At 37.2% G+C, this 22738-nt stretch overlaps 1 protein-coding gene across 2 annotated transcripts; it reads right to left on the minus strand.

Moving 5' to 3' along the window:
* Nucleotides 1-933: 933 nt before the first annotated feature.
* On the minus strand, nucleotides 934-22499 carry LOC121330329 (uncharacterized oxidoreductase YjmC-like). Of its 2 annotated transcripts, XM_041276778.1 has the most exons (12): nucleotides 22368-22497; nucleotides 12255-12331; nucleotides 10146-10294; nucleotides 8238-8426; nucleotides 8000-8061; nucleotides 7862-7915; nucleotides 7413-7511; nucleotides 6228-6363; nucleotides 5790-5908; nucleotides 4930-5025; nucleotides 3944-4054; nucleotides 934-1398 (listed from the first exon to the last, which is right to left on the minus strand). In XM_041276778.1, the coding sequence occupies exons 3-12, from the start codon at nucleotides 10246-10248 to the stop codon at nucleotides 1336-1338; spliced, it is 1032 nt and encodes a 343-aa protein (XP_041132712.1). In that variant the 5' UTR covers nucleotides 10249-10294; nucleotides 12255-12331; nucleotides 22368-22497; the 3' UTR covers nucleotides 934-1335. The 2 variants fall into 2 exon arrangements, with proteins under 2 accessions (XP_041132712.1, XP_041132711.1); XM_041276777.1 differs by lacking the exon at nucleotides 12255-12331 and having other exon boundaries at nucleotides 22368-22499.
* Between the last annotated feature and the right edge of the window lie 239 nt (nucleotides 22500-22738).

Below are 22738 nucleotides of genomic sequence, written 5' to 3' on the forward strand. Positions count from 1 at the left end.
TACATTTCTCTGTTTCTTTGGTTCAACTAAAGCAGAAATCACTTGAAGATGTACTGGTCATTGTCTAAACCTGTATTTACCTGTTGAGATGAATATTGACAGGGTTTATCAAATCCCCTGCAATGAAAAGTTGCTTGGGATAATAATATTAACTGACTAGTGTTTGATACAAGTGGGTGCTATTATTTGTTTGTTTGGTATCTCCCACTAATTCAAAAGGCACAATATCATGTAAAGAACAATGTGTACAAGTTAATAAATAACGGGGAATAGATTGCTTTGTGAGGATTTGCAAATTCTGCAGTAGAAAATGTTCTGTATTAATTGGTCAAAGACTGTCTGTATTATTGATATTTACCACTTCTGAGTGTTTGGTACGATATGTATTCATTAAACCCACTAACACAGAAGGCAGAAGTATTAGCTGTTATGTTTTGTATAGAACGTTCTCAATTTTATCAGTTATCTAATTAAAGAATCTGTAATATATAAAGAATCAAATAAGTATTTAAGTCATCTTTTTCCAAACAAACCGGATCTCCAGTCACTCCAAAAAGTTGGCACTGCTGAAATGTGTTCCTGTTTTGTGCCCTGTGTGCTCACTGAACCTACCCTGAAAATTATTTCCAAACATTCTCTCCGAGAACTGAATGAACCTGCATGCAGCCGGAGGGGAGGGCAATCATTGCAACAGCATCCTTATCAGGAATGGTGTTCAGAACAGGGCTTGTGGCAGTCAAAATGTAGCTAAAAACAATTGCAGCCAACAAAATTCTATAAATCTTTCTGTTGTGTACTTCCATTCGTTCTGTAGGAAAGTTTGCCCAAGTCTGGGGGAATGGGACCCAATCGTGCTTCATTGGATTAAGAAAATATAATTCACTGGCCTGCTGAACAACAATCTGTCAGGAGAATAATATTGAAATCCATGGGTGGACAGTAAATATCTATGTAGGTACATAGAAAGTCAATTTTATTTAAAAACACACATTCATTGCTGTTTTACATTTTATTATTCTATTTATTTCATTAAAATGTTTAACCAGAATCAGAACTGAACAGAAACTGATATTCGTTTAGCAGTTTGTATTTAAGTTATAAAAATGCATTACCACTGAACCAATTCTGTATCAAAACTACCCAAGGTACTATAACAGGAAAGCTAAAACAGTTTGACCTGAGTAAAGTTTGGATAAAAAATGTCTACATCAAATTTGTAATGTGCATCCAAAAACACAGTTCTAAGCAGCCTTAACAATTACTATTTTTGTATGGGCATACGGATACAAAAATAAAAAAAAATAAAACTAAATTAAGGCAATCAGAACAGCTCTATCAAGCCAGGGGTCGGTCCACTGGAAGTTCAGGAGTTACACCCAGGGTCTTAGCAACCTTATTCTGAAAAACAAAAACAATATATAAATAAAAGCAGCTTTCAGATTATCAATCAAATTTATTTTGTATAGCGCATTTCATGTCAAAGCATGCCAAAGTGCTTCACATTACAAATACAATATTGAAAAACATCCAAAAACAAATGGGGAAAAAAATAACATACATATTAACAAAATTCTAAAATACGCCATCCCAATCTACAAAAAGCCCTCTGCATAGAGATGTGTTTTAAGCTCTGATTTAAATGCATATATTAAGTCAGCTTTATAGATTTCAATTGGAAGATTGTTCCATAATACAGGTGCATAATGACTAAAGGCTCTTCCACTACAAGAGCTGTGTTTTATCATTGTAGTCACCAGGAGCCCAGCATCAGTAGATCTCAACTGGTGTCCAGGGACAGAAGGTAAAAGCATATCATTAATGAAAGCAGGGCCATTTCCAGAGACAGCCTTGAATGTCAATAACAACATTTTAAAAATAACTCACTCAATAAACGTACTTCACCGGAAGCCAATGCAAGTGGACAAGAACAGTTGTAATATCTTATGGAATCTTTTTGTACCTGTCAGAATTCGTGCAGCTGTATTCTGAACCTGTTGTAAGCGATTGATAAGTTTAAAGGTAGACCAGCCAATAGGGCATTACAATAGTCCAGATGGGATGAAACAAACGCATGAAATAACATTTCTACATCAAATACTGCAAGATACAAATGGACTTGAGATATATTCCGCAAATGATACCAAGCAGACTTCACTACAGTTGAAATGTGATGCTGAAAACTAAGAGTAGAATCAAATTAAACTCCAAGGCCCAGATACTTGAATCGACGCTTAATCCCCTCGCAAAATTTGTGCCTCGCAAAAAATTAGTGCGTTTGCACAAAAATGGATATTTTCCAAACACAGCATAAAACAGTTGCGCAAAATTGGAAACTTTTTTTTTGCTCAAATCGCAAATGTGTTTGTGGCTTGCAAAACCACCTGCGCATGCAATACCAATATAGCAGAAATGCACAAGAGCTAGGTGTGAATGAGCAGAATTGGGATACTACATGACAATGTCATGGAAAAATTCTGCACTTTGCAAGCCTGTCACACTTATCACAAAACTTAACCATTTCATTCAAATTTGGCCTTCAGAGCAATTCAAATATTTTTGTGCTTAAGCATATTAAATTTGCACACAGGCATTAGCATGGCTAATAAGCTAAATGTTTAAAGGGTCTTCACAGATTAAACGGAATTCATACAGATGTATCTATGCTGTGCTGTTTGCTGGGAAGTGGTTATGATTTCTCTACTTCTGTCTCCATCATTTTGACAGGTGTCAAAATGAGTACATGCTACCTGTTCCAATTCTTTTACAGTCTTTTACATTTTTTGACTCTTGTTATCTGTTACAGTACCATGTTTTCTTTCTCAGTATTGGATCCCACTTATCAAACTGCTATTGCTCCCTGTCTGGACTGATCAGATTTTTATAAGAACTTTATAAGTCGCACTGGATAAGGGCGTCTGTTATAAGAATCCATACATAAACAATAACAACAATTTTAATAATCCAGCTCAAATCACCTTGTATTATTTTTTAATAGTATATATCTTGCTTAATAATAATATGGTCGCAGACAAAAGTATCACCACCCTACACTTAATTTAAGATAACCGAAGAAAACATGTTAAACACAAGCATTGTAATTAATATGACAAAGACCAAAATGCACAATTTATTGTAGTTTAACAAACAATCTTTATAAAACAACAAAATCAATTTCAAATATTTTCATGACAAAAGTACTGGCACCTTTACATTAAGTGTCTGAAAATGTAATATAACTAATTAAAAAAAAAAAGAATTAATTGAAAACCATTACATAGTAACTAAGCTGCATTATAAAGTCATTAGCCAGCAAAATAGGTTATTTCCAGCTTCTGTTGAAGAACAGTGTATTGGCAACACAGCAGATGATCAAGACAAAGGCTGATTGGCAGACAGTTTAATTTTCCAACGAGACAATGACCCAAAGCATATGGCTAAGTTAACTTGAATTCTGGAATAGCCTTTGCAATCACCAGCTTTCAATCCAATAGAAATGCTTTGGACCGATATGTAAGTAAGCATTGTATATCCAATCTGTGCGAGTGGAAGGAAATATGCAAGGCAGAATGGGTCCAGATTTCATCAACATGTAACATACAGTACTGGTTAAGAATGATCATAAACGTCCGAGATCTATAATAAAATCAAAAGGAGGGGTGCCAATACTTAGGTCATGTTTTATTTTGGTATTATTATTTGTTATTACAATTATTTATTGTTATTTTTTCATTTTTACTACTTGATACTGCATACTTTGTTTCAACTGACACGTAAAGCGTTTTGGAATACTGTGGTATGAAAAGCCCTATATAAATTAATTGATTGATTAATACTTTGTAAAAGAAAATTGTTTGCAAGACATGCTTTCAGACCTTCCTGTAAATAACCAGCCAGTAAGATTCTTTGACTTACAAGCTGCTTTGGCATTAACAATTGCACCTACCATGTGGTTGATGACATTGATATGATAAGGCAGCCCTCCTAGTTCTTTGCATCTCTTTATGTTTTTTCTCTCTGGGTCTCCTGGCACCATCACTGGGATCCCAGGTTCAGCCTGCCATTTAAGAGTCACACCATGAGCTCCACTCACATGGAAATATGGAGCAGGGAAGCATTCAGGACTGCTTCCAGCAAATTAGATGTTATGTTTGTAACTGGTTGCAGTGAGCCCATGTAAGTGTTAATACATATTTATTGACTGTATGCACAGTTTAGATTCTGCATCACTACCATCTTGTATAAAGTGTGATCATGCTACTTTTTATAAGCCAGTGGAAAGATTGCAGTAGTGTGAATGATAAAGCAAAAGAGATCAGTATTTTACTAAAACTAATGTTTAAAATGTTTCATCGTGTCACATTAAGCGAGTGTAATTGAATACTGTTTGTGGAAATCAAAAGCAGTGTTTATAAAAAAATAAAAAGACAAAATAAATCAGTTTTACTTTTTCCTTGTATAAAATACTTTAAATGAAAACTAATTTATAGAAATTTGATTATGTTGTTTTAAATGTTTTATCTATTAAATATACAATTTTCAATTATTTTTTTTATTGACAAATACATCTGACATTTAAATTTAGAATCTTTGACTAGTGATCTATATTATATATATATATATATATATATATATATATATATATATATATATATATATATATATATATATATATATATTATATATATATATATATATACACACACACACACACACACACACATACACATACATACACACATACACACACACACATACATGCATGAATACATACTGGAATATAAAAAGTATTGTTTCCCAAGAACACTGCATTCCTTACATTTAAAGTGAATACCATGTTTCACGTGTACAACAGATCTAATTACTCGTATTTAAAAACCCTCCCCTAAATGAAGCTGTTGCAGTAAGTGGCTAGTCGAATGGGTTACTTACAGGTTCCAAATCTCTGTGCAAAGTGAGCAGGTCAGACATTCTGTCCTTGAATCCAGGAGCAAAGTTTTCAGGGTTTATAGCAACAAAGCACTGGCCCTGAAAACAAGAGCCATAGACATATATAGCCATGAACGTAATATATATGTAGATATAGCCAAGCTTACCAAACTTACAGAAATGTAAAAAATGTCCAGGATTTGAGCATTTAATATTCTCTACATTGGAATAAGAAACAAAAAAAAAAAAAACAGTATGCTAGTAACATACATCCCTGGCACGACTGTGAAACTATTATGAAAAGAGCACCATCACCTACAATCAACTACATGTAAAATAAATATGAACAAAGACAGACTGACAGGAATCTTTGTATTTTCAGCCATTTGAATAGTTGCGAAGAAAGTCACTCAGGATTCAAGAAAGTCCTGAGTCTCAGCCATTTATAAAACTGGATATTGTGTAAAACATACAGTACACAAAACTGCCTTTAATATATATAACCCTGTCTACAGTGGTGAACATTCCTCCTCTTCCTTCTAAAACTCATGTACAGGTTGGCAAAATGAGGTCCTTTCAAAAGAGGTGTGTCTACTTCAGTTCCACTAAAAAAAAAAAAAAACAATCAGGCATGGTGGGACCCCACAGTACTGCTAGGGTGTAGCAGTTATAAACTATGGCAAAACAAATGGATCAAGAGGAACAACCAAGCTCAAAAAACAAATGACTGCAGTGCTTGAAACACACAGCAGGGGCCAGTAGTGGTAATGAAGACTGTTGTAAGCTCAGTTTCAAACAGTGCAGTATTCATTTAATGCACGGGCCCCTGCTAACCCATTATAATGGTGGATCTCACTCCATACCAGATTTGCTACACTGTCTGTAACCTTCCATGTACGGATGTGTTTACTGTATTGGGCGCCAGCCAGTATGCCACAGAACACCTCGACCATCATCCCCAGACCGAAGCCCTTGTAACCACCTTGCAAGTAGACAAAAAAGAAATGATACAAAAAGGTCACGTTTCTATTGAACATACCCAAGCTATTGTGAAAAACAGGACAAATATTGAGCCCCAAACAGCTCAATTCACACCTATGAATTTAATCCATGCCATGTGTCTTTACAGTTTATCTATTTCCTTTTCCAGAATCATTTTTAAATAAAGAATTATCAAATGTGTATTTCATTTGATTCACCTTCAGTATTGTCCAAATTGTTTAATTAAAGTTAGGTACTTGGTACAGTGACTCTTAACGTTTGGTGCCACCACTGTTCAAGTTTCAGATTTCTGGACTCACCTGTAGCCTCACAGCCCCCAATGGGCACTAGCCCCCCTCCACTCAGCACCTTCCCAGGGTCGGTGCTCGGCTTACCATGGGAGTCACAGCCCCAGCCCTCGGGGATGGTATCACCACTCCGGTGATGCAGTTCAACCTGCAGTCAAATGGCAGGGAAGATTTCGGATTTGGATTCGATTTATAAAAGGTTACAGAAACAGTGAATATAGGTATCAGGTAGAAGATTAATCCCCTTCCTGGTAAAAGATCAATTTCCATGTGTAACAGGGCAGAGGCTGGGCACCAACCAGCGACCATGCACACTACAAGTAAGCATCTATGCAGAAGTGCCAGGGTGGTCTGCATTACAGATTATAGAGCTTATAATGTCAGAATCTGTAACTGCAGCATATCACACAACACTGCCCGTTACACATGGAACATTCAAAAGAGCCTAACCCTACAATATTGATAATTATTGTCCAAGGTGACTTACAGGCCTAATAGGGCAGTACAGGGTTACAATGCAAAATTAATATTTAAACAGTGTAGTTTATAGTAAGTGCAAATAATACTACTTTTATACAATATGAAGTAGGATGCAACAAGTTAGGCTTACAAGTTATATCAACAATGACATATTAGTAGTGCAAGGATAGTGAGTCAGCTGAGGATCGAGTAACGTGGTGCATAGATCAGGTGAATACAGTGCATAGTAGGAGGGATAGCTAAAGAGATCTAAAAGTGCAGTCTAAACAGGTGGGTCTTGCTAATAAAAGGTAAGAATTGATTATTAAAGCCTTGGTTTTGTGGCAAGATGACGCAAGTTATTGTGTCATCTTGCCACATAATTAGTTTTTATTGCATAGGTTATATTACCAGTTCTGCCTTTCGAGATGCAGCTGGTACACAAAACAATACAAAACTCAATAACCTCAGGTTACAAGGCTGGAAATAAGACTCCCATTGCATAGCCATTCAATCCATTCCTGGTTTTACTACGGGTTTAATAATGTACACCTGAACTTATCTACTGTCTAATCAACCACGTATTAAAACCTAGAATGGGTGAAACTGTCATACAATAGGAGTCTTCTTTCCATTCCTGGGTTAAGTTGCCAACTTCAGGGCTATATTAAAAATGTGCAAGTATATCATATGCTTAAAGACAACCAGTTTTTGACAAAGCCTGTATTTTCACAGTACCTTTCCCAATGCCACTGCGGAAGTCGCCATGTCTAGTACAAAGCTGTCACCATTGGTAGCAGGTGCCGCCACACTGATTGGATTGGTCCCCAAAGTGCACTGAACAAAAAATAGATATTTTTTAAATCAATACAATTAAGTTGTATATGTATTTCAATGTTTAGGATTTGGAAGACTTTTGTACGGTGTCTTACATTTGTACATTTAAAATGTCAAGATCACAAGATAAATCCTCTCAGTACCTTGACATATTAAAACGTTATGTTGAGGTCATTTATCTTGTCATCTCGATCATTTGAAATTGAGATCCTGTGCAAATTTATCTTGTGATCTTGACATAATTAGCCACTGTATATCAGACCAGTGAACAGGACAAAGTCTCTTATCCACTTACAGCATCATACACACACAAAAAAAAAAAAAAAAAAAAAAAAAAAAGAGCTGCTTACTTCTCTTGCTCTGGTAGGAACCACCAATGGCGATGTGTTGGTGTAACTCATACCCTAAACAAACAAAAGCAGAATTAAACCAATGCGTTAGGATGAAGTGAAATGTTGTAGTTAATTTGAATAAAGGGGGCAACTCACAATCATGTCTTGTTCTAGAGCTTGCATGGCATAATATCCAGCAATCCCATAGTGGTTTGAGCCTGGAAAAACAAAGATCACACATTAAATTCACAGCAATCCACACTACTTTAACAGATTGCAGAAACTATACTTGTATTAGAATAGAACTGATAGTGTTTGGGATTATTCAAGTACAGAAGTGCATTTTTACTACCATCTATACCTCTTGTTTTAGTTCACTGTGGATGATACTTACCCTTGGCTACCACCCAGCCTATGCCAACATCTTTTGCCTTTTTAATCGCCAGATCCATGCAGAAGTTCCCAACCACTGGTCCCAGAACATTTTCACCATTCACCAGCGCTGTGGCTACCGACTCCTTTTCAATAGCGGGCTCCCCATCTTTTGAACAGATTCCTGTCTGGATATCTTTTACATACATATCTGAGGAAATTAAAGTAGAACAAATAAGCTTTACTATTTATCTGCCATTCACGTCCAAACCTTGTTATACTGTGATAAACGACACCATAAAGTTTAGATAAACAGACAGGTCATAAAGGGTCTCCAAGACTGGTTTGGATGAAGTCAGACTGGAAGCAACACATTAATGACTTATTCAAATCCAGGACCTTAAAAAGAAATACCAGAACGCATATCATATATTATCTGTAATTGCTTCAAGGCACATATAGCCCAGAATACTGTTCTATGCCCTACAGATTACCTACACCGAGGTAGGTAATGACACAATGAAGGTGTGCCTTAAACGGGATTCATACAGGACTAGAAACCAAGTTTCCTCAGAATTTGTCAAAGGACGTCTAGTAACCTCCAGATGTGGATTAGTTTTCATCAGGAAAAGTCGTAAAAATTGAATGAAATACGATGTTGTGGCCAGAGAGGGCGCTTTTGTGCATGATTTGTAAACAATGAACAAGGTGTAAACAACTAATTTCATTGGGCCTTCTTTTCCAAAGGCTAGAATAACCACTGTCCCTTGAGTGATATGTATTTCCATACATACCTTTTAATTAGAGCCCCATGAAATTTTTAATTTTTTAGAATTTTTATTTTTTACAAATTGTTTTATTTTTCACATATTTTATTACAGATACACTAATAAAACAACTAATAGTATAAAATATTATGTTTATTAAATTGAGTTTAACATTGACGTAGAAAAATAATTTAGTTACTATAATTTTTCATTAGCAGTAGTAACGATAATGTACAGTCCGCCACTCCTTTTAATTAACTGTCTATTTACAGTAAATACTGGCCATACCCTTTATAAAAATACAACATAAGCGATTATATATATATATATAATATATATATATATATATATATATATATATATATATATATATAGACCCTGGGTATTACTATGGTAATGGCTGAGCCTTGACATCTACGATTGCAAGTATTTATTCAAAGTATTTTTTGTATAAACCTTCCAGCTTAAATGTCATTCTATGTTTACTTTATAATGATTAAGTTTTTTTTTTCATTTTATATTTGCATTTCATTTTATATGTTGCATTTAATTTTATTTTGGGCTATTTTGTATTTGCAAAAAACATGGGACTATTTCTAATGCAGTCTCCAATTATGTTTTGTGTTTTCCCCCTGCTATCCAACTTGGTTATACCCAATTTTTGCAGTTTACTGAACTGTATCGAACAGATTGAAACAATTTTATTATGATTTATTGTTAAGTCTGGTGCTGCTTTGAGGCGAACACCCCGGAAATGCTGTATCAATTCTAACATAACCCTAACATGGTCGCTTCGCACAGGAGTAAAAAGACAGGGTGCCTGAGTTTGACATTTTACAGAAGGTCCCGATGTCCTCTTAATTATCTGGGATAAAATAAATGGATTCACTGATTTTGGTAAAAATTTTGAAACCACAGGTTACGTGATTTTTAGTCCCCTGCGAAATGGGCTTTAGGCCATCCCTGTACAGCCTGTAGAAATCTCTAGAAAGTCTTCTAAAATTTGAATCTTACAAGTTAATGGACCTCTTGGCTTCTAGCTCCTAAATGCTTACTTTACAGTTGCAAACCACACATGCCTTATAAGTGGATCCACATCTCAAATGATGTTAGCCATTCCAAAGTGATTTCCACAGATACAGAAACAGCGATTTTGTACTGACCCATTCGGTTTAGTCCATGGCTGTAATGACCTCTGCAATCACCTTCTACTAGAACGTCTGCCAGGGATTTGGCATGTGAAGGCTTGGCTCCTGCGGCAACCATGCACTTCTCAATGAAGCTCTGGACTTCGGACTGGAGAACAAGGCACCTGAAAGGTAGAAACGGGCCAGATAATTAGCAGTTTGATTCTTTTTCGCATCTGCATGCCTTAACAGTGACTGCTTCAGGCAAAACACAATACCTGCCATATGCTTACTGCTCAACAGGGTTTACTTTACTTGAGTCCTAAGCAAATTTCTAATCTTTCTGCCTTGTGCTATTCTCCCATTACATACAGCTCTGGAATATTGGGATTATTACAAATTAACTTGACTCCCGGGGCAAATGGCATGAGTGTTCCACATTGTAATTGTTTTCCATTGACCGTTGGGCAGCACAACCCGCTGAGTGAAGCTTCATCTACAGCAGGGTCTCCAATCCTAGTTCTGGAGGGCCGGTGTCCCTTCTGGTTTGACTTCCAATAAGCACTTAATTGCTCCAATTAAGTTATTTAAGGTACAGGCAAGAAAAACCAAAAAGGGGGACACCAGCCTTTCAGGACCAAGATTGGAGAATCTTGACCATAGGAACACCACATATCCTGCTTGCATTAAAGCTAACTATTTACTGCACAACTACCAAAGTAGTTATAAAGCTTTGTTATACCTTGATTTTTACACACATATTCCTTATACTGAACATTTTACAGCAAATTATTTTTATATAACATGCTTTAGAAAAGTACTATGGCTCAATTACAGTAGCAAGCCATGCTTTTGGACATGAGGGCTTTACCCACAAAGAAAGCATTCTTATGAATGGTAGCCCTGAAACATGTTTAAAAATAGTCAATTGTTCCAATAAAAGATTCACTGAGGTACCTTATGGCTTCCTTTGAACTCTAGCACAGATTTTGTCAAAAGATAAATATTGGTGCATCAATAAACTGTGTACCCACAGACGAGCTGTGGCAGGGCACAAGCCCTATCTGTTTAAACAGTGTGTGTGGGAATGTAAGGTTGGCAGGGATGGGGTTAAGTCTGCCCCTGCCAGCAGTCACAGGTGTGGCCATTGTCCAGTTAGGTAACTGAGTGCTAATTGAAGAACGGCTACCTTTATAAAAAGGGGGAGAAATCCTTTACGTGGAAGGAGGGAGTTGGGCGAGTGTAGCTGTGTTTTGTTTGCAACTTAGTATGAAGGCGAATGCCCAGCCTACGTTTGCTTGTTTTGTTTGAATCTTTATTTTGGTCATCATTTTGTTCCTGTGTTTTGTGGTGGTCAATTAAACGTGCACAGCTCTTCCCGACTTATTTCTGATGCTATCCTGCTGCACAAGCCATCATCGATTAATTCTTTAGACCAATGACCCCTCAGTCAGAAATGTTTAATGAATACCAGTTTGGAATAATTACTTAAACATTCCCAGCCACAAAAGCCTGAAGGGTAAGGGGAGTCTCATCATATTAATTAAGCAGTAGAGTGTAGGGTCAACTTAAAACATCTTTCTAAAAATCTCCAGATCCTGGAATACTTAGTTGATTCTACAGGCATTTGGGTTCGCAAAGTAGACAGCTACATACTCCCTCTAAAGATAAGAGACCACAGGTTGCATGTGACTTACAACCAATTCAATCATCACTACAATTGTTTGCACCCAGTAACCCCGCTCTCCCTGTGCGTGTACATTGGCGAGGAGTCTGGAACGGCTGGACGCTGGAGCGAAGGTCAGCATGCACCATTAGTTTGGTAAATAAAAGGTTGGCCTGCCTGGAGTCATTGAGGGCACAGAAAAAAATGTACATGAAAAAGAAAACACACATTAAGCATGCAGCTAAAGCCAGGTGAAATGGGAATAAGCTGGTAAATAAATCTTGGTAAATATATATTTAAAAAAATAAAACATAATAAAAAGAATATGTATATTTCTGACAGTGTTTTGAACTTTAAAGGACTGAATAATTTCAATAAAGAAATAAAGTATGCATGTCAGGGACCCCACCATCAGTAACAAAAAAAAGACAAAAAGATAAACAGATTACATTTGTTTGATTTGCAGGTTAGTTTCTCACCCTTCACACGACAATACATTCCATTGCTGTCCAACTATTCAAAACATCACAGATTTTCACCTGGAAACCTTTAGGTACTGCATGTACAAAAAACAAGGGGATTACTAAAATTGAAAAAAAAAAAAATCAGGTAATCTTTTAACAGCTATGAATGTATTGCAAAACATGAACCATAGCATATAATTAGACAACCTAAGGCGTCAATCAGACTTGATGTCTCTTTGTTCTGTATCCTACAAGAAACATAAGACAAACACACCCATGCACCCAAAACTTGTTTCAGTGAAATAAAATCTTGCAGTCTTGGAAGCCAGCAGGTCCTCTTAAACTACATTCTCATTCTAGCCCGACTAATCACTAACCACAATTAGCCCCTTGTGCTAGTGTACAGTATGTCCATACAGTTCATCAGAATCTAGCATTTGCTATCAGTGATGATCAAGATATTGCTTAACTAGTGAAACAGGGCCATATATTCGGTATATATATATATATATCGAGGGATAACATGATTGGGATAACATGCTTACCAGGACTAGTTTCCAATGTGTCTTTACTTACATTCCAATCCAGTGGTGTGCTGCTGAAATTCAGGATGTAGTTGCGCTTCAGTATTCAAACAATACTGCCACCGATATGTACTTTATAACAACTTTAAAATGTCTGTAGTTCTACAGTAAATACAGTACTAGTGTTGTTCAAACTAAACAACTTCTCAGTCTATCAGTCTCTGTCTCTCCCTTTTGATACAGTATCTGAACTGAAGAAAAGCTGCACTGGCACTTTAACAGACATCTTATTCAGCATTAGTTTTATAACTATATAAATATTAGGCCTACTACGTGGTTACCTTTCCTGATGTATTTACTTTTTTACTGCGAGAGGAGATGTGGCTTTCTCCAGGCGATGAGACGCTTCAGCCTCACTTCAGCCCCGTTCCGGCCTCCGAACCTGGGGTGAACCCATTCCCTCTTCCCCCTCTCTCAACCCGCTCCCCTTCTTGCACTTGGTTTGCTTGTCTGTTGCTTCGAACTGAACTCCTGACTGCCGTTTAGCCAGGCTATTTATAGTTTAAAAACTGCTAATTAAAATGATCCACGAGTGGGAATGTTACTTTGTTTATTGTAAAAAATATAGCGTTGATTAAATGGTGCTTTATGCATGGTTAACTAAAGGAAAGTTACATTTTTGCTTCAGTATATTTGCATTATAGGGAGGGAGTTATTTTATTTTGTATTTTAGTCAGATGTGTGATGTGTCCCACAGTACCCCCCACCCCCTCTCCTGTTTATAACGCTCTTCAGTTATAATGCTCATATTGTGTGTCCCGAGACCCATGTTATAGCAAGGGATCACTGTATATATAAGGGTCCTACCTGGGTTGTGACCCAGGTTCTGTAGTGTGAAACCACATACTTACATCGACATGCTATGATCAGGGTTGAGCGAGACAAAATGTATGATGGGAGTTCATAAGTAACAAACAGCAACGCCTGCATGAAGGTTTCACTTCAGAAAAGAACATTTCTGTTTATTCTGTTTAGCCATATTTCTGTTGATTGAGACACACCATGAGCCAGATTGCAGCAGGGATGAAGAAACATTTGCTCTAATCAACATTTGGGCAGATGGACTCAATCCAGAGAAACTTGGATGGAAGTGTCTGTAACAAGCTGCTTTCGGGGCATTGCGTATGCACATTGTGTATTTGCTTCCGTCACCAAGGTCAACCATCCTTCTACAAAAAACACTAAAATCCCAGGTAGGGTCTGACCCGGGTAGAGCATGCCAGTGTGAAAGGGGCTTAAATACTGTAAAGACCGTGGATCTGCTGCAGCCGCGTTCGGGAAGGTTCTGTGACCCAGAGTCAAGGTTCAACTGCAGCAGGTGTTCAGGGCCAGAGATGGAGAATCACCACCAATCAGAAACAACATTGTTGTCACAAATCAGGGGATAAGAGGTTGCAACAATCAAGGGATCGAGAGCGAGAAGTTGTGTATTTTTAGGATTTGTAGCTGGTGCACCAGGCATGTGGCCTGGACAGGGGGAGAAATAGGTGTGAAGACAGAGGCAAGTGTGCTGGTGACGAACAAGGGCTGTTGATGAATGGGCTGTGGAGACAAAAGAGAACTGGGGCTGCAGAGACAAGAGTAGTGGGATGAGCGAGGGCTGCTGAGACAAACGAGAGCGCTGAAGAACAATGAGAAAGATTTGGAAAAGAAACAGCCAAGCGGGACTAAAGAGAACCAAGAAAGACAAATCAGAACCTGCACTTAGTTGGGGGCAGCTCACGATCAAAACAGTGTGCTTTGGACTTTCTTTTCTTAATTGTCACAGTCTGAGTAGCACTACACTGTTCAGCTGTAGCTGTATCATGGATTGGTAAAGCAGCACGCTTTACCTGTTAAGTGTACAGTCCTGGCTTAATAAACCACTGTATTCGAGAACCTGAAAACCCGGGATTATGGTTCCGTTTTGCAAACAGCGTCAAGCGCTCCTGGAGTCTGCAGGGATTGCCACGGACATGCCCCCATAAACCAACATTGGTGCACCTCATTGTGTTGGCTAGAATGAGAGAGCGGTATTAGAATAGTTGATACAGAAAAGGCTGACAGCTCTCATATTCACTAAACAGATATTATGAAAAGTGGTCCAAGGGCTTGAAAGATTCTAGCGTTTAGGCTCAAAACAACAAAAACAGAAATCTTGTATTAAAAATTAAAAAAAAAGACACCAGATAAACGAAAAAAATAGCTGTAGAATTTGCTAAATATCATCAACACTTATACAGCACAAACGAAGAAAACTACTGTATATGATGTCTAAAACTGAAGCTTGTCTCCAAAAACTCCCAAAGTAACAGAGGATCAAAATAAGCAACTTCTCACTAATTACTGAAGATGAAATAAAAAAACGATTAAACTTTTAAAAGACGGCAAAATTATATAAGGCACTACAAGTTCAACTAACCCCTATTTTAAGTTTATTTAATTGGGCCTTAGATAATGGTCTCCTACCTGAAATCAGTCATAACAGTGACACAAGGCAAGGACCCCACTGACTGTACATCATATAGGCTATTGCCTGTTAAATGGAGACCAGAAAATACTTACATCAATTATGCCAGTAGACTAGCAAACATTGTCCCAATGATAATTAACCCAAACAGCATTTATACCAAACAAACAACTGTCAGACAATGTCCAACATACTCTATTATGAATTATGCAACAAAACAACAAATAATGACGTTGACTCTTGAATCGGCAAAAGCGTTTGACAGGGTGCTACGGCCTTCTATATTTGAGACATGTAGACAGTTTGGTTTCCATAGTGATTTTATACTAAGGCCACAGGCAATGTGTAAACAATCAAAACACAAGAATAAAAGCTAATGGAACACTGTCGGAGAGTTTCAGCTTACCTAAAGGAACAAGACCAGGAGATCCTTTATCTCCCTTGATTTGCCCTCAGTATAGAACCATTAGCAGGAAGTATAAGACAACAGAAAGATAGAGGGAGTTTATATAGCAGGAGAAACACACAAGTTGGCTTTGTATGCAGGTGATGTAAGTATATACACCTTAAAACCGGTAAAATCCATCCCCAATAATCTTTCAGGATATAAATTAAACAAAGAAAAATCAGAAGTAATGGTTATGAGAATCTTTGGCTCAAGAGATCAAAAATAAATTCCAGTTAAAATGGGATCAGAATAGAATTAAATATAAGGATTACAATCCCCAAATGTCTATAAAAAGCAGCTGAGGCAGGACTTAAACAGATGGAATTTGACACCACTCTCGCTCTTGGGAAGGATTAAGACAATACAAATGAACATGCTTCCTAGATTTTTTTTCTTGTTTCAGGCCTTGCCTATTCCTATTACACTGGATAAGTTAAAATTACAATGAGTCATGAATACAGAATACAATGAACATTGAATAGTGCTGGGTTGGATTTCAAATGCACCTGGACAGGTGAAGTTAATTGGCTGGTTTAGCTATTCTTCTTGTGATGTATTTAAAACCCTATTTCCATTCACACAGTACATAATGCCATAATCCTAAACTTGGGACCCAAATTGTTTGCAGAGTCTTGAATAAGATTTGCTGGACTGTCAAGAACTATGAGATTATTTGTGAAACCAGTCCTGTCATTCATCAAGACTGCAGAAATCCATTGTAAATGGCACGCAGTCATTGTCTTTGTTAGAAAAAGGATACAAATATTTGAAGCTAGTAGTTTTTATTCAGAATTAGTAGTACAAAAGGGGTTGGTTAGTGGTTCTGCATTTTGCACTCTCAAATTATTTTTAGATGAAGATCAATGGTCTGTATTTCTACTTTGAAAGGATGATGGCGATTATTACTGTTGCTTCTTTAAGTGACCGATTACCCCACAGGTTTATAGGAGCTCTGTATAGCTGGCAGCTAATGGCCATGCCTCAGGAGAGCAGGCTTGACCCTGAACACATTCAGATGGTTTGTACCTGTGTCTTGCAAATAAACCACCTTTCTTTGGGAATGTTGGAATGCAATTTTTTAGTAAGGCAACACACTACCTGGATAGCAGAATCAGTGCAAGCTACTGCACCCACGCAACCTCAAGCTGTAACATTTCTCTGACTATTGACTTTGACTTTTTCATTTTGCATGATCCGATCAAATCCAAACTGTTGCATAACCACTCGACTGACTACCTATCTCTGCAAGGATTCAAGACCCTTGTTCTTGCCTACCGCTCTATTCACCACACTGCCCCCTACCTTCAACTCCCTTGAGTCTCCCTACACCCTCTCTCGCTCCCTCCATTCCTCCTCTACAGGCCAAATGGTCATGCCTTCCATCCACTCTCCATCCTCCCATGCCAGCTCCTTCTCTTCCGTAGCCCTTCTGATAGAAGTTCAGGACAGCTCCGTCTCTCTCTACCTTCCACCACCTCCTCAAGACCCAGCTGTTTAGACTACACTTGTAGACCTCTATCTCCATGACTTAGGAAAAGCTTTTTGACAAACACATTTTTTATTTGGGGATGAAGATGGTGGCCCCACTATAGAATCTGATGGGATTAAACTGCCTTTCATTATTTATTCAAAAAAATGTTGCACAACACAATGTTAGAGATCGCTAAGATGACGCAACAAATATTTAAAATTAGTATATTGCGACTTTGCTTTACTTTGCGTATTGTTGCAACAGAAATGCAAATTGCGGTATGTTTGCATTGCATTGCGACTGGCCCATCTTAGTACATCTCTCTTAGCGTATTGTTCAGTTGCAGGCTGCTGTCCCATAATGGAACGAGATGAGATTGAGTTACAGACTGGTTTGATAGTATAAATGGAAACATGACAAGACTTGCATTCCTGGTTTTAATATGACCTTAATGATCCAGTGTATCAGTAAAATGCCGAGTACTTTCTTATATTGCTAAAACTTAACATTTCTATAACTTGTCCATACACTTTTTACAACTGGATATATTTGTCAGACATAAGGAGGCGTCGGCTTTAAAAAAATACAATAAAATCGCACACACATACATTTATAGTGCTCAATGTATTTTAAAAGTTTAAATCATTGCAATGAAATAACATTAATGTGCTTTGGGTAGGCTACACATTACATATGAAAAAAATCTAAACAGTATACATAGTGTTCCACCTTCCAGGTTTATTCTGAATTTTACAAAAAAAATTACAGGATTTTTTTTTAACAGGGCATCTGTTTTTACTGATTATACCCGATTTTCGTTTTAGTCTATTTTCCTGGTACTATTTTCTAGGAAATACAATATTTTGATTAAAATGCTGTTTTATTTTGACTCTGACACTGTAATAAGCAGTCCTACAATATAGTCCTAGGATATAGCAGATGTTTAGACGTCAGAGGATCAAATAACCGTGGTTCTCCCTCACTTCACAAACCCATTATCACCTGATTGTTGGCCAATTAAAGTCTGATTATTGTGGCAGTTGCTGGGCGTGGTATACTAGCTTAATCAAAAACTAAATTGAAGTTCACGAAAATGTAATATTTTTAGTGGATGAAGAATGGGGAGTAAACGTAAATCAGTTTATGAATATTTAAAAGAAAACGAATGTAGCAGAAGTGGGTCAGATGAGGCAGAAGGTGCATAGCACTGCAAATACTGCTGCATTGAGCTAGATGTTCGCGCTGACAAAAAACACGCTGACAAATAAGCGACACGTTAAACAAAATAATTAAAGTGAACCGAGACACGCAATCAGTACACAAGCTTTAAAAGAGAGCGTAGAATGACTGCGTTAATGGGTTTGTTATAGCGCTGTGCTTTGCTGGACAGCCAGTTTATTGCAGAGCTATGTTTTGGTGACGTCTTGCAACGGTACTGTCCATCACAGCTAAAACACTGGCAATCTTAATCGTAAACATTTGACAGAAAATGGTGGTGCTTTGGTAAACTTATGGAACGCGTTGATGGCAATATGTTCCGATGGCTTGCACCGCCCAGTTCTGTCCATTATTTTTACGATCTGAAAGCGAATAAACCTGGCTTGTTTTCTGGTGATGGTCATGTTTATACCTTCAGGAGCTGTTTGTCAGCACTGTGATTGCCCAAACGTCCGCCAAGTACCAGCTACATGGGAAAATCAGAACTGGTACGCGTCATATTACACATGTGAAGTGTGTTTACTGAGACTTCGCCCTACTCACCCGCCTGATTTTTTTTTGTTTGTTTGTTTATTTATTTTTACCACCGACGTTTCAATTTAAAACTATTACCGATTTTATCGGAATTGTAATATGTAAAATAAACTGCCAAAAATTCACTTTTTTTTTTTTTAAAGATAAAAAACGAAAATGCGGAACACCAAGTACAGTACAGTAGTAAAATCAAAAGATTTAGCGTAATTTTTTTTTTACTTTAACCTGTAGGCTACCGGAAACACAAAATAAATCAATCTGCTGCATTGTATACATTGTTGTACAATGCAAATAAAATATTTTAAAATAAATTATTATTATGCTTATCCTATTCAATTAACACAAAATAGATCATGGTGCCGCATTGACAAGTTCTGATATTCGTTAACACAATTTCGACGGACCAGCAACACATTTTGCATTATACCACTAATTTGTATTATCATGAGTAGCCTATAAGCCAAATGTATACTATGAGTTTTTATTATAAGTTAATCAGTGGTGACGTGCTAATTTGTGCACAATTACAAACCACCTGCAAATAGGTGCGTTTCCTATTCCTACACAGATGTTCAGAATGAGCTGGAGGGGTTAGCGGCATGCATATGCAGTCTATTGAAGGCTTGTAAGTACACCCTGCTTTTAGGGGAAATATTTGGGTTTTTGCCTCAAATGCATTGAGCATAACTGGCAACGCATGAGATAAAGTGGACTGGGACTTGCCAGCAACAATTGCGACTGTTTGAAACATGCTGTCAAAGTTCTTTACAAATTGATGCAATTGTAAATGTCACAACTGCTGTCAGTTTTAGTACATCTCACTATAATATTTGAGCACCCCCATTTGCACTCCATCCCTTTTTGCGAATTCATGCAGGAACACCCATAATTACATATTCATCTAAGGCTGAACTGCAAAGAAACTGCTGCTGCAAAGCATTCCCCAAAAAGTCACCATCAGCATTGCGCATGTTAGTACATTTCACCTCGACTCCTTTGCAACTGGTTGGCGACTATGCGACAGCCACAACACTTTAGTACATCTACCTCTAAAAGTCAAAGGATCACCTGTATGGATCACATTTATGTACAACAGAGTTGGAGGGCTCGAGTTTAGCTAGCTATAATATTAACAATGTCATACCACTGTTGACAAAGAGGAGCCAAACCCGATGTAGATTTGCATTAAGACATGGTCCACCCAGTTATGCAAACCAATGTAAACTAGTTTTACACATGATATGCAAGAATTTTGCAGCCCAGATTTAACAAATACTCTGTCTGGTACTTGGGTTCATAAAAAACTGGAGCCACGGTGAACCTGAATCCATATGGCTCATAATGGAATGTGTCAGTGTGACATCATAGTGCAAGTGATTGTTGCTGCCTGGTTGTGTATTTACATATCTTCGATACAAACATTTGCTTCTTATATATATATATAACCTAGTGGTTAGATCTGATAACTGGCATCTATGTTTTCTATTGGGCTAATTTAATCTTTTCTGCTACAGAGAACTAAATGGCAAGATTTCAGTTAAAACCACTGCAGAAAAAACAATGGCCGACCATGAACTGATTAAGCATCTTTTAGCGGTTGTAAATAGAGATGCGAATAACATTGATAAGCAAACACTGGCTTCCCAGTGAAATCTTTTGTGATCCCACGTGACAGAGAAAGAATAAATCTTGGGAACAGAGTGCCCTGGACTGGATGGCCGGACAATTCATTCCCAGGGTTAGGTGGCTCTCTGTCATCTAAAGGGGCCGGCGCTATGGTACACCAAGCCATCAACCCGGAAGGGAAGCGATGTGGAAACCGCAGAGTGGAGAAGAAACAGTTGCACTTGCTAATCAAGGGGGCGTGACTGACGGTGCGTAAGGGCATGTGGTGAGGTGATCTGTTCCTTCTGTTATGGTTAAGCTGAACCGGAAGGAGTAACATGAATTATTGTGAGCGTTTCGTCGTGTATAGAAATCTACTTGTTTGTTATTATTAGACGGCTAACCCAATTGAGCTGTCGCTACAGGCCAGCACTAAACCTGGAAAACACTACACATGAATCAATTACATTTCACCATGAGCACTATAGCATTCACTCTGGACTTGTGTATGAACGTGTGTGTCTTTGTGTGTGTTCTACTTTGTTTATTCATTTTGAGCTGTATTATTCTTTCGGGTCTGTAACCCGTTGTTTTGGAACAGTGCTATGCACATTGCTGTGTATTGCCTGGGATTATTCTTTGTGGTCACCAGACCAGGATTTACAAAGTAAAACCTATTTGGATCATGAACTTTGTTGTCTGTCTTCTGTTTCCCAATCACATCACCACTAAACCTGCACACTGCAAACCGCTTTGCCACACCCGAGCACCGAAAACACTATGTAACACAATTTTTGTTCCTGGGTAGCAAGTGTTATTTCCTAATTGCTTATGCCTCAAAAGTATAGAAAATGGCTATAATTCCCCACAAACTTTGCTTTTGTGACCAGGACAGTGATATTTCAAAATCTCACTATTTCCAATGGGAAAACAAGCAAATGTGTAAATTTACAGTATAATCATAAATCTCGAAAAACTACGCTTCTAAATCTTTTGTAGTCATTTTTGTATTACTTTAGTATAAACACATGTTAATTTGGATTCATATGTTGTTTTTTTCTGACTATGTGAACGAAAAGACACATTTGCTTGTTTTCCCATTGGAAATAGTGAGATTTTGAAATATCACTGTCCTGGTCACAAAAGCAAAGTTTGTGGGGAATTATAGCCATTTACTATACTTTTGAGGCATAAGCAATTAGGGAATAACACTTAACCCAGGAACAAAAAAAAAATAAATAATAAATTGTTACACGGTGTAATACAGTACATAATTATGTACAGCATTTCTTTAATTTGCAGATAGAAACACATTGCTTCATATTAAATTTATACTAATATCTATGATTACATTATATGAAATATAAAAATATACTGATGTATACATAACAAAGTAGCGTATTTTAACAATACTGAGTTATTAATGAATGAAAAAAACATTTAGTTTTTTATGAATATAGTTGCAATATGCAAAAAAACACATGGGACAATAATGGAGATCTGTAATACTGTATCTAGGCATTAGGCTAAACAAAAATCTGACAATTACAGCAAGTGAGAGGATAATAAACATTTATTTAAAAATGTTATCTGATTTATTAACCTTAATCTACTATTTTATTAAAACATATAGCTTGGTTTAAACAAATTGATAAAAACCCTATCAAGTTTGTATTCTCCATTACATTTCTAGTACATAGACTAGTATTTACATTTTAATATTTACATGCACACAATATTAACATAAAATAAAACCTTGATACAACTATTGTGCTAAGAAAAAAAAGAAGTTATTATAACAAATGTAGTAAGATGTTACCTGTTCATTTTGAGTGCGATGTGGCTTTAAAGGTTGCACAAACAGAGTCGGTGAATGAATGCGTGTATGAGCTACACAAGTACAGGCGTTTCCAGGCAAGGTTGTGGCCTCTTTAGAAACTCCCAGAGCAATAACAAGTCAGTTGGTTTAACACTATAAAGAGATAAGCTGAGCATGAATTAAGCAGCACCATTGATTTTCTCCGGGAAAACAGTGGGTCACAAGGGTGGCTGGTTAGGTAAAAGTTTTTTTCCTCCGTTACAAAATTATTTAAGCATTTGTATTACCTTTGTCCATCTTTGTTTGAAAACACTACCATGTGTGTTTGTCTTCACTTCACATGAGCTGCACAAAACAGTTTTAGGGAATGA

Source organism: Polyodon spathula, chromosome 17 (assembly GCF_017654505.1).
Source record: "Polyodon spathula isolate WHYD16114869_AA chromosome 17, ASM1765450v1, whole genome shotgun sequence".
Classification (NCBI taxonomy): Eukaryota; Metazoa; Chordata; class Actinopteri; order Acipenseriformes; family Polyodontidae; genus Polyodon; species Polyodon spathula.

Coding starts and splice junctions, on each gene's coding strand:
- LOC121330329 (XM_041276777.1), bottom strand. Junction 8,062..8,237: donor AGGCTGGGTGGTAGCCAAGG/GTAAGTATCATC, acceptor TTGTTTTTCCAG/GCTCAAACCACTATGGGATT. Junction 7,916..7,999: donor CTCTAGAACAAGACATGATT/GTGAGTTGCCCC, acceptor TTGTTTGTTTAG/GGTATGAGTTACACCAACAC.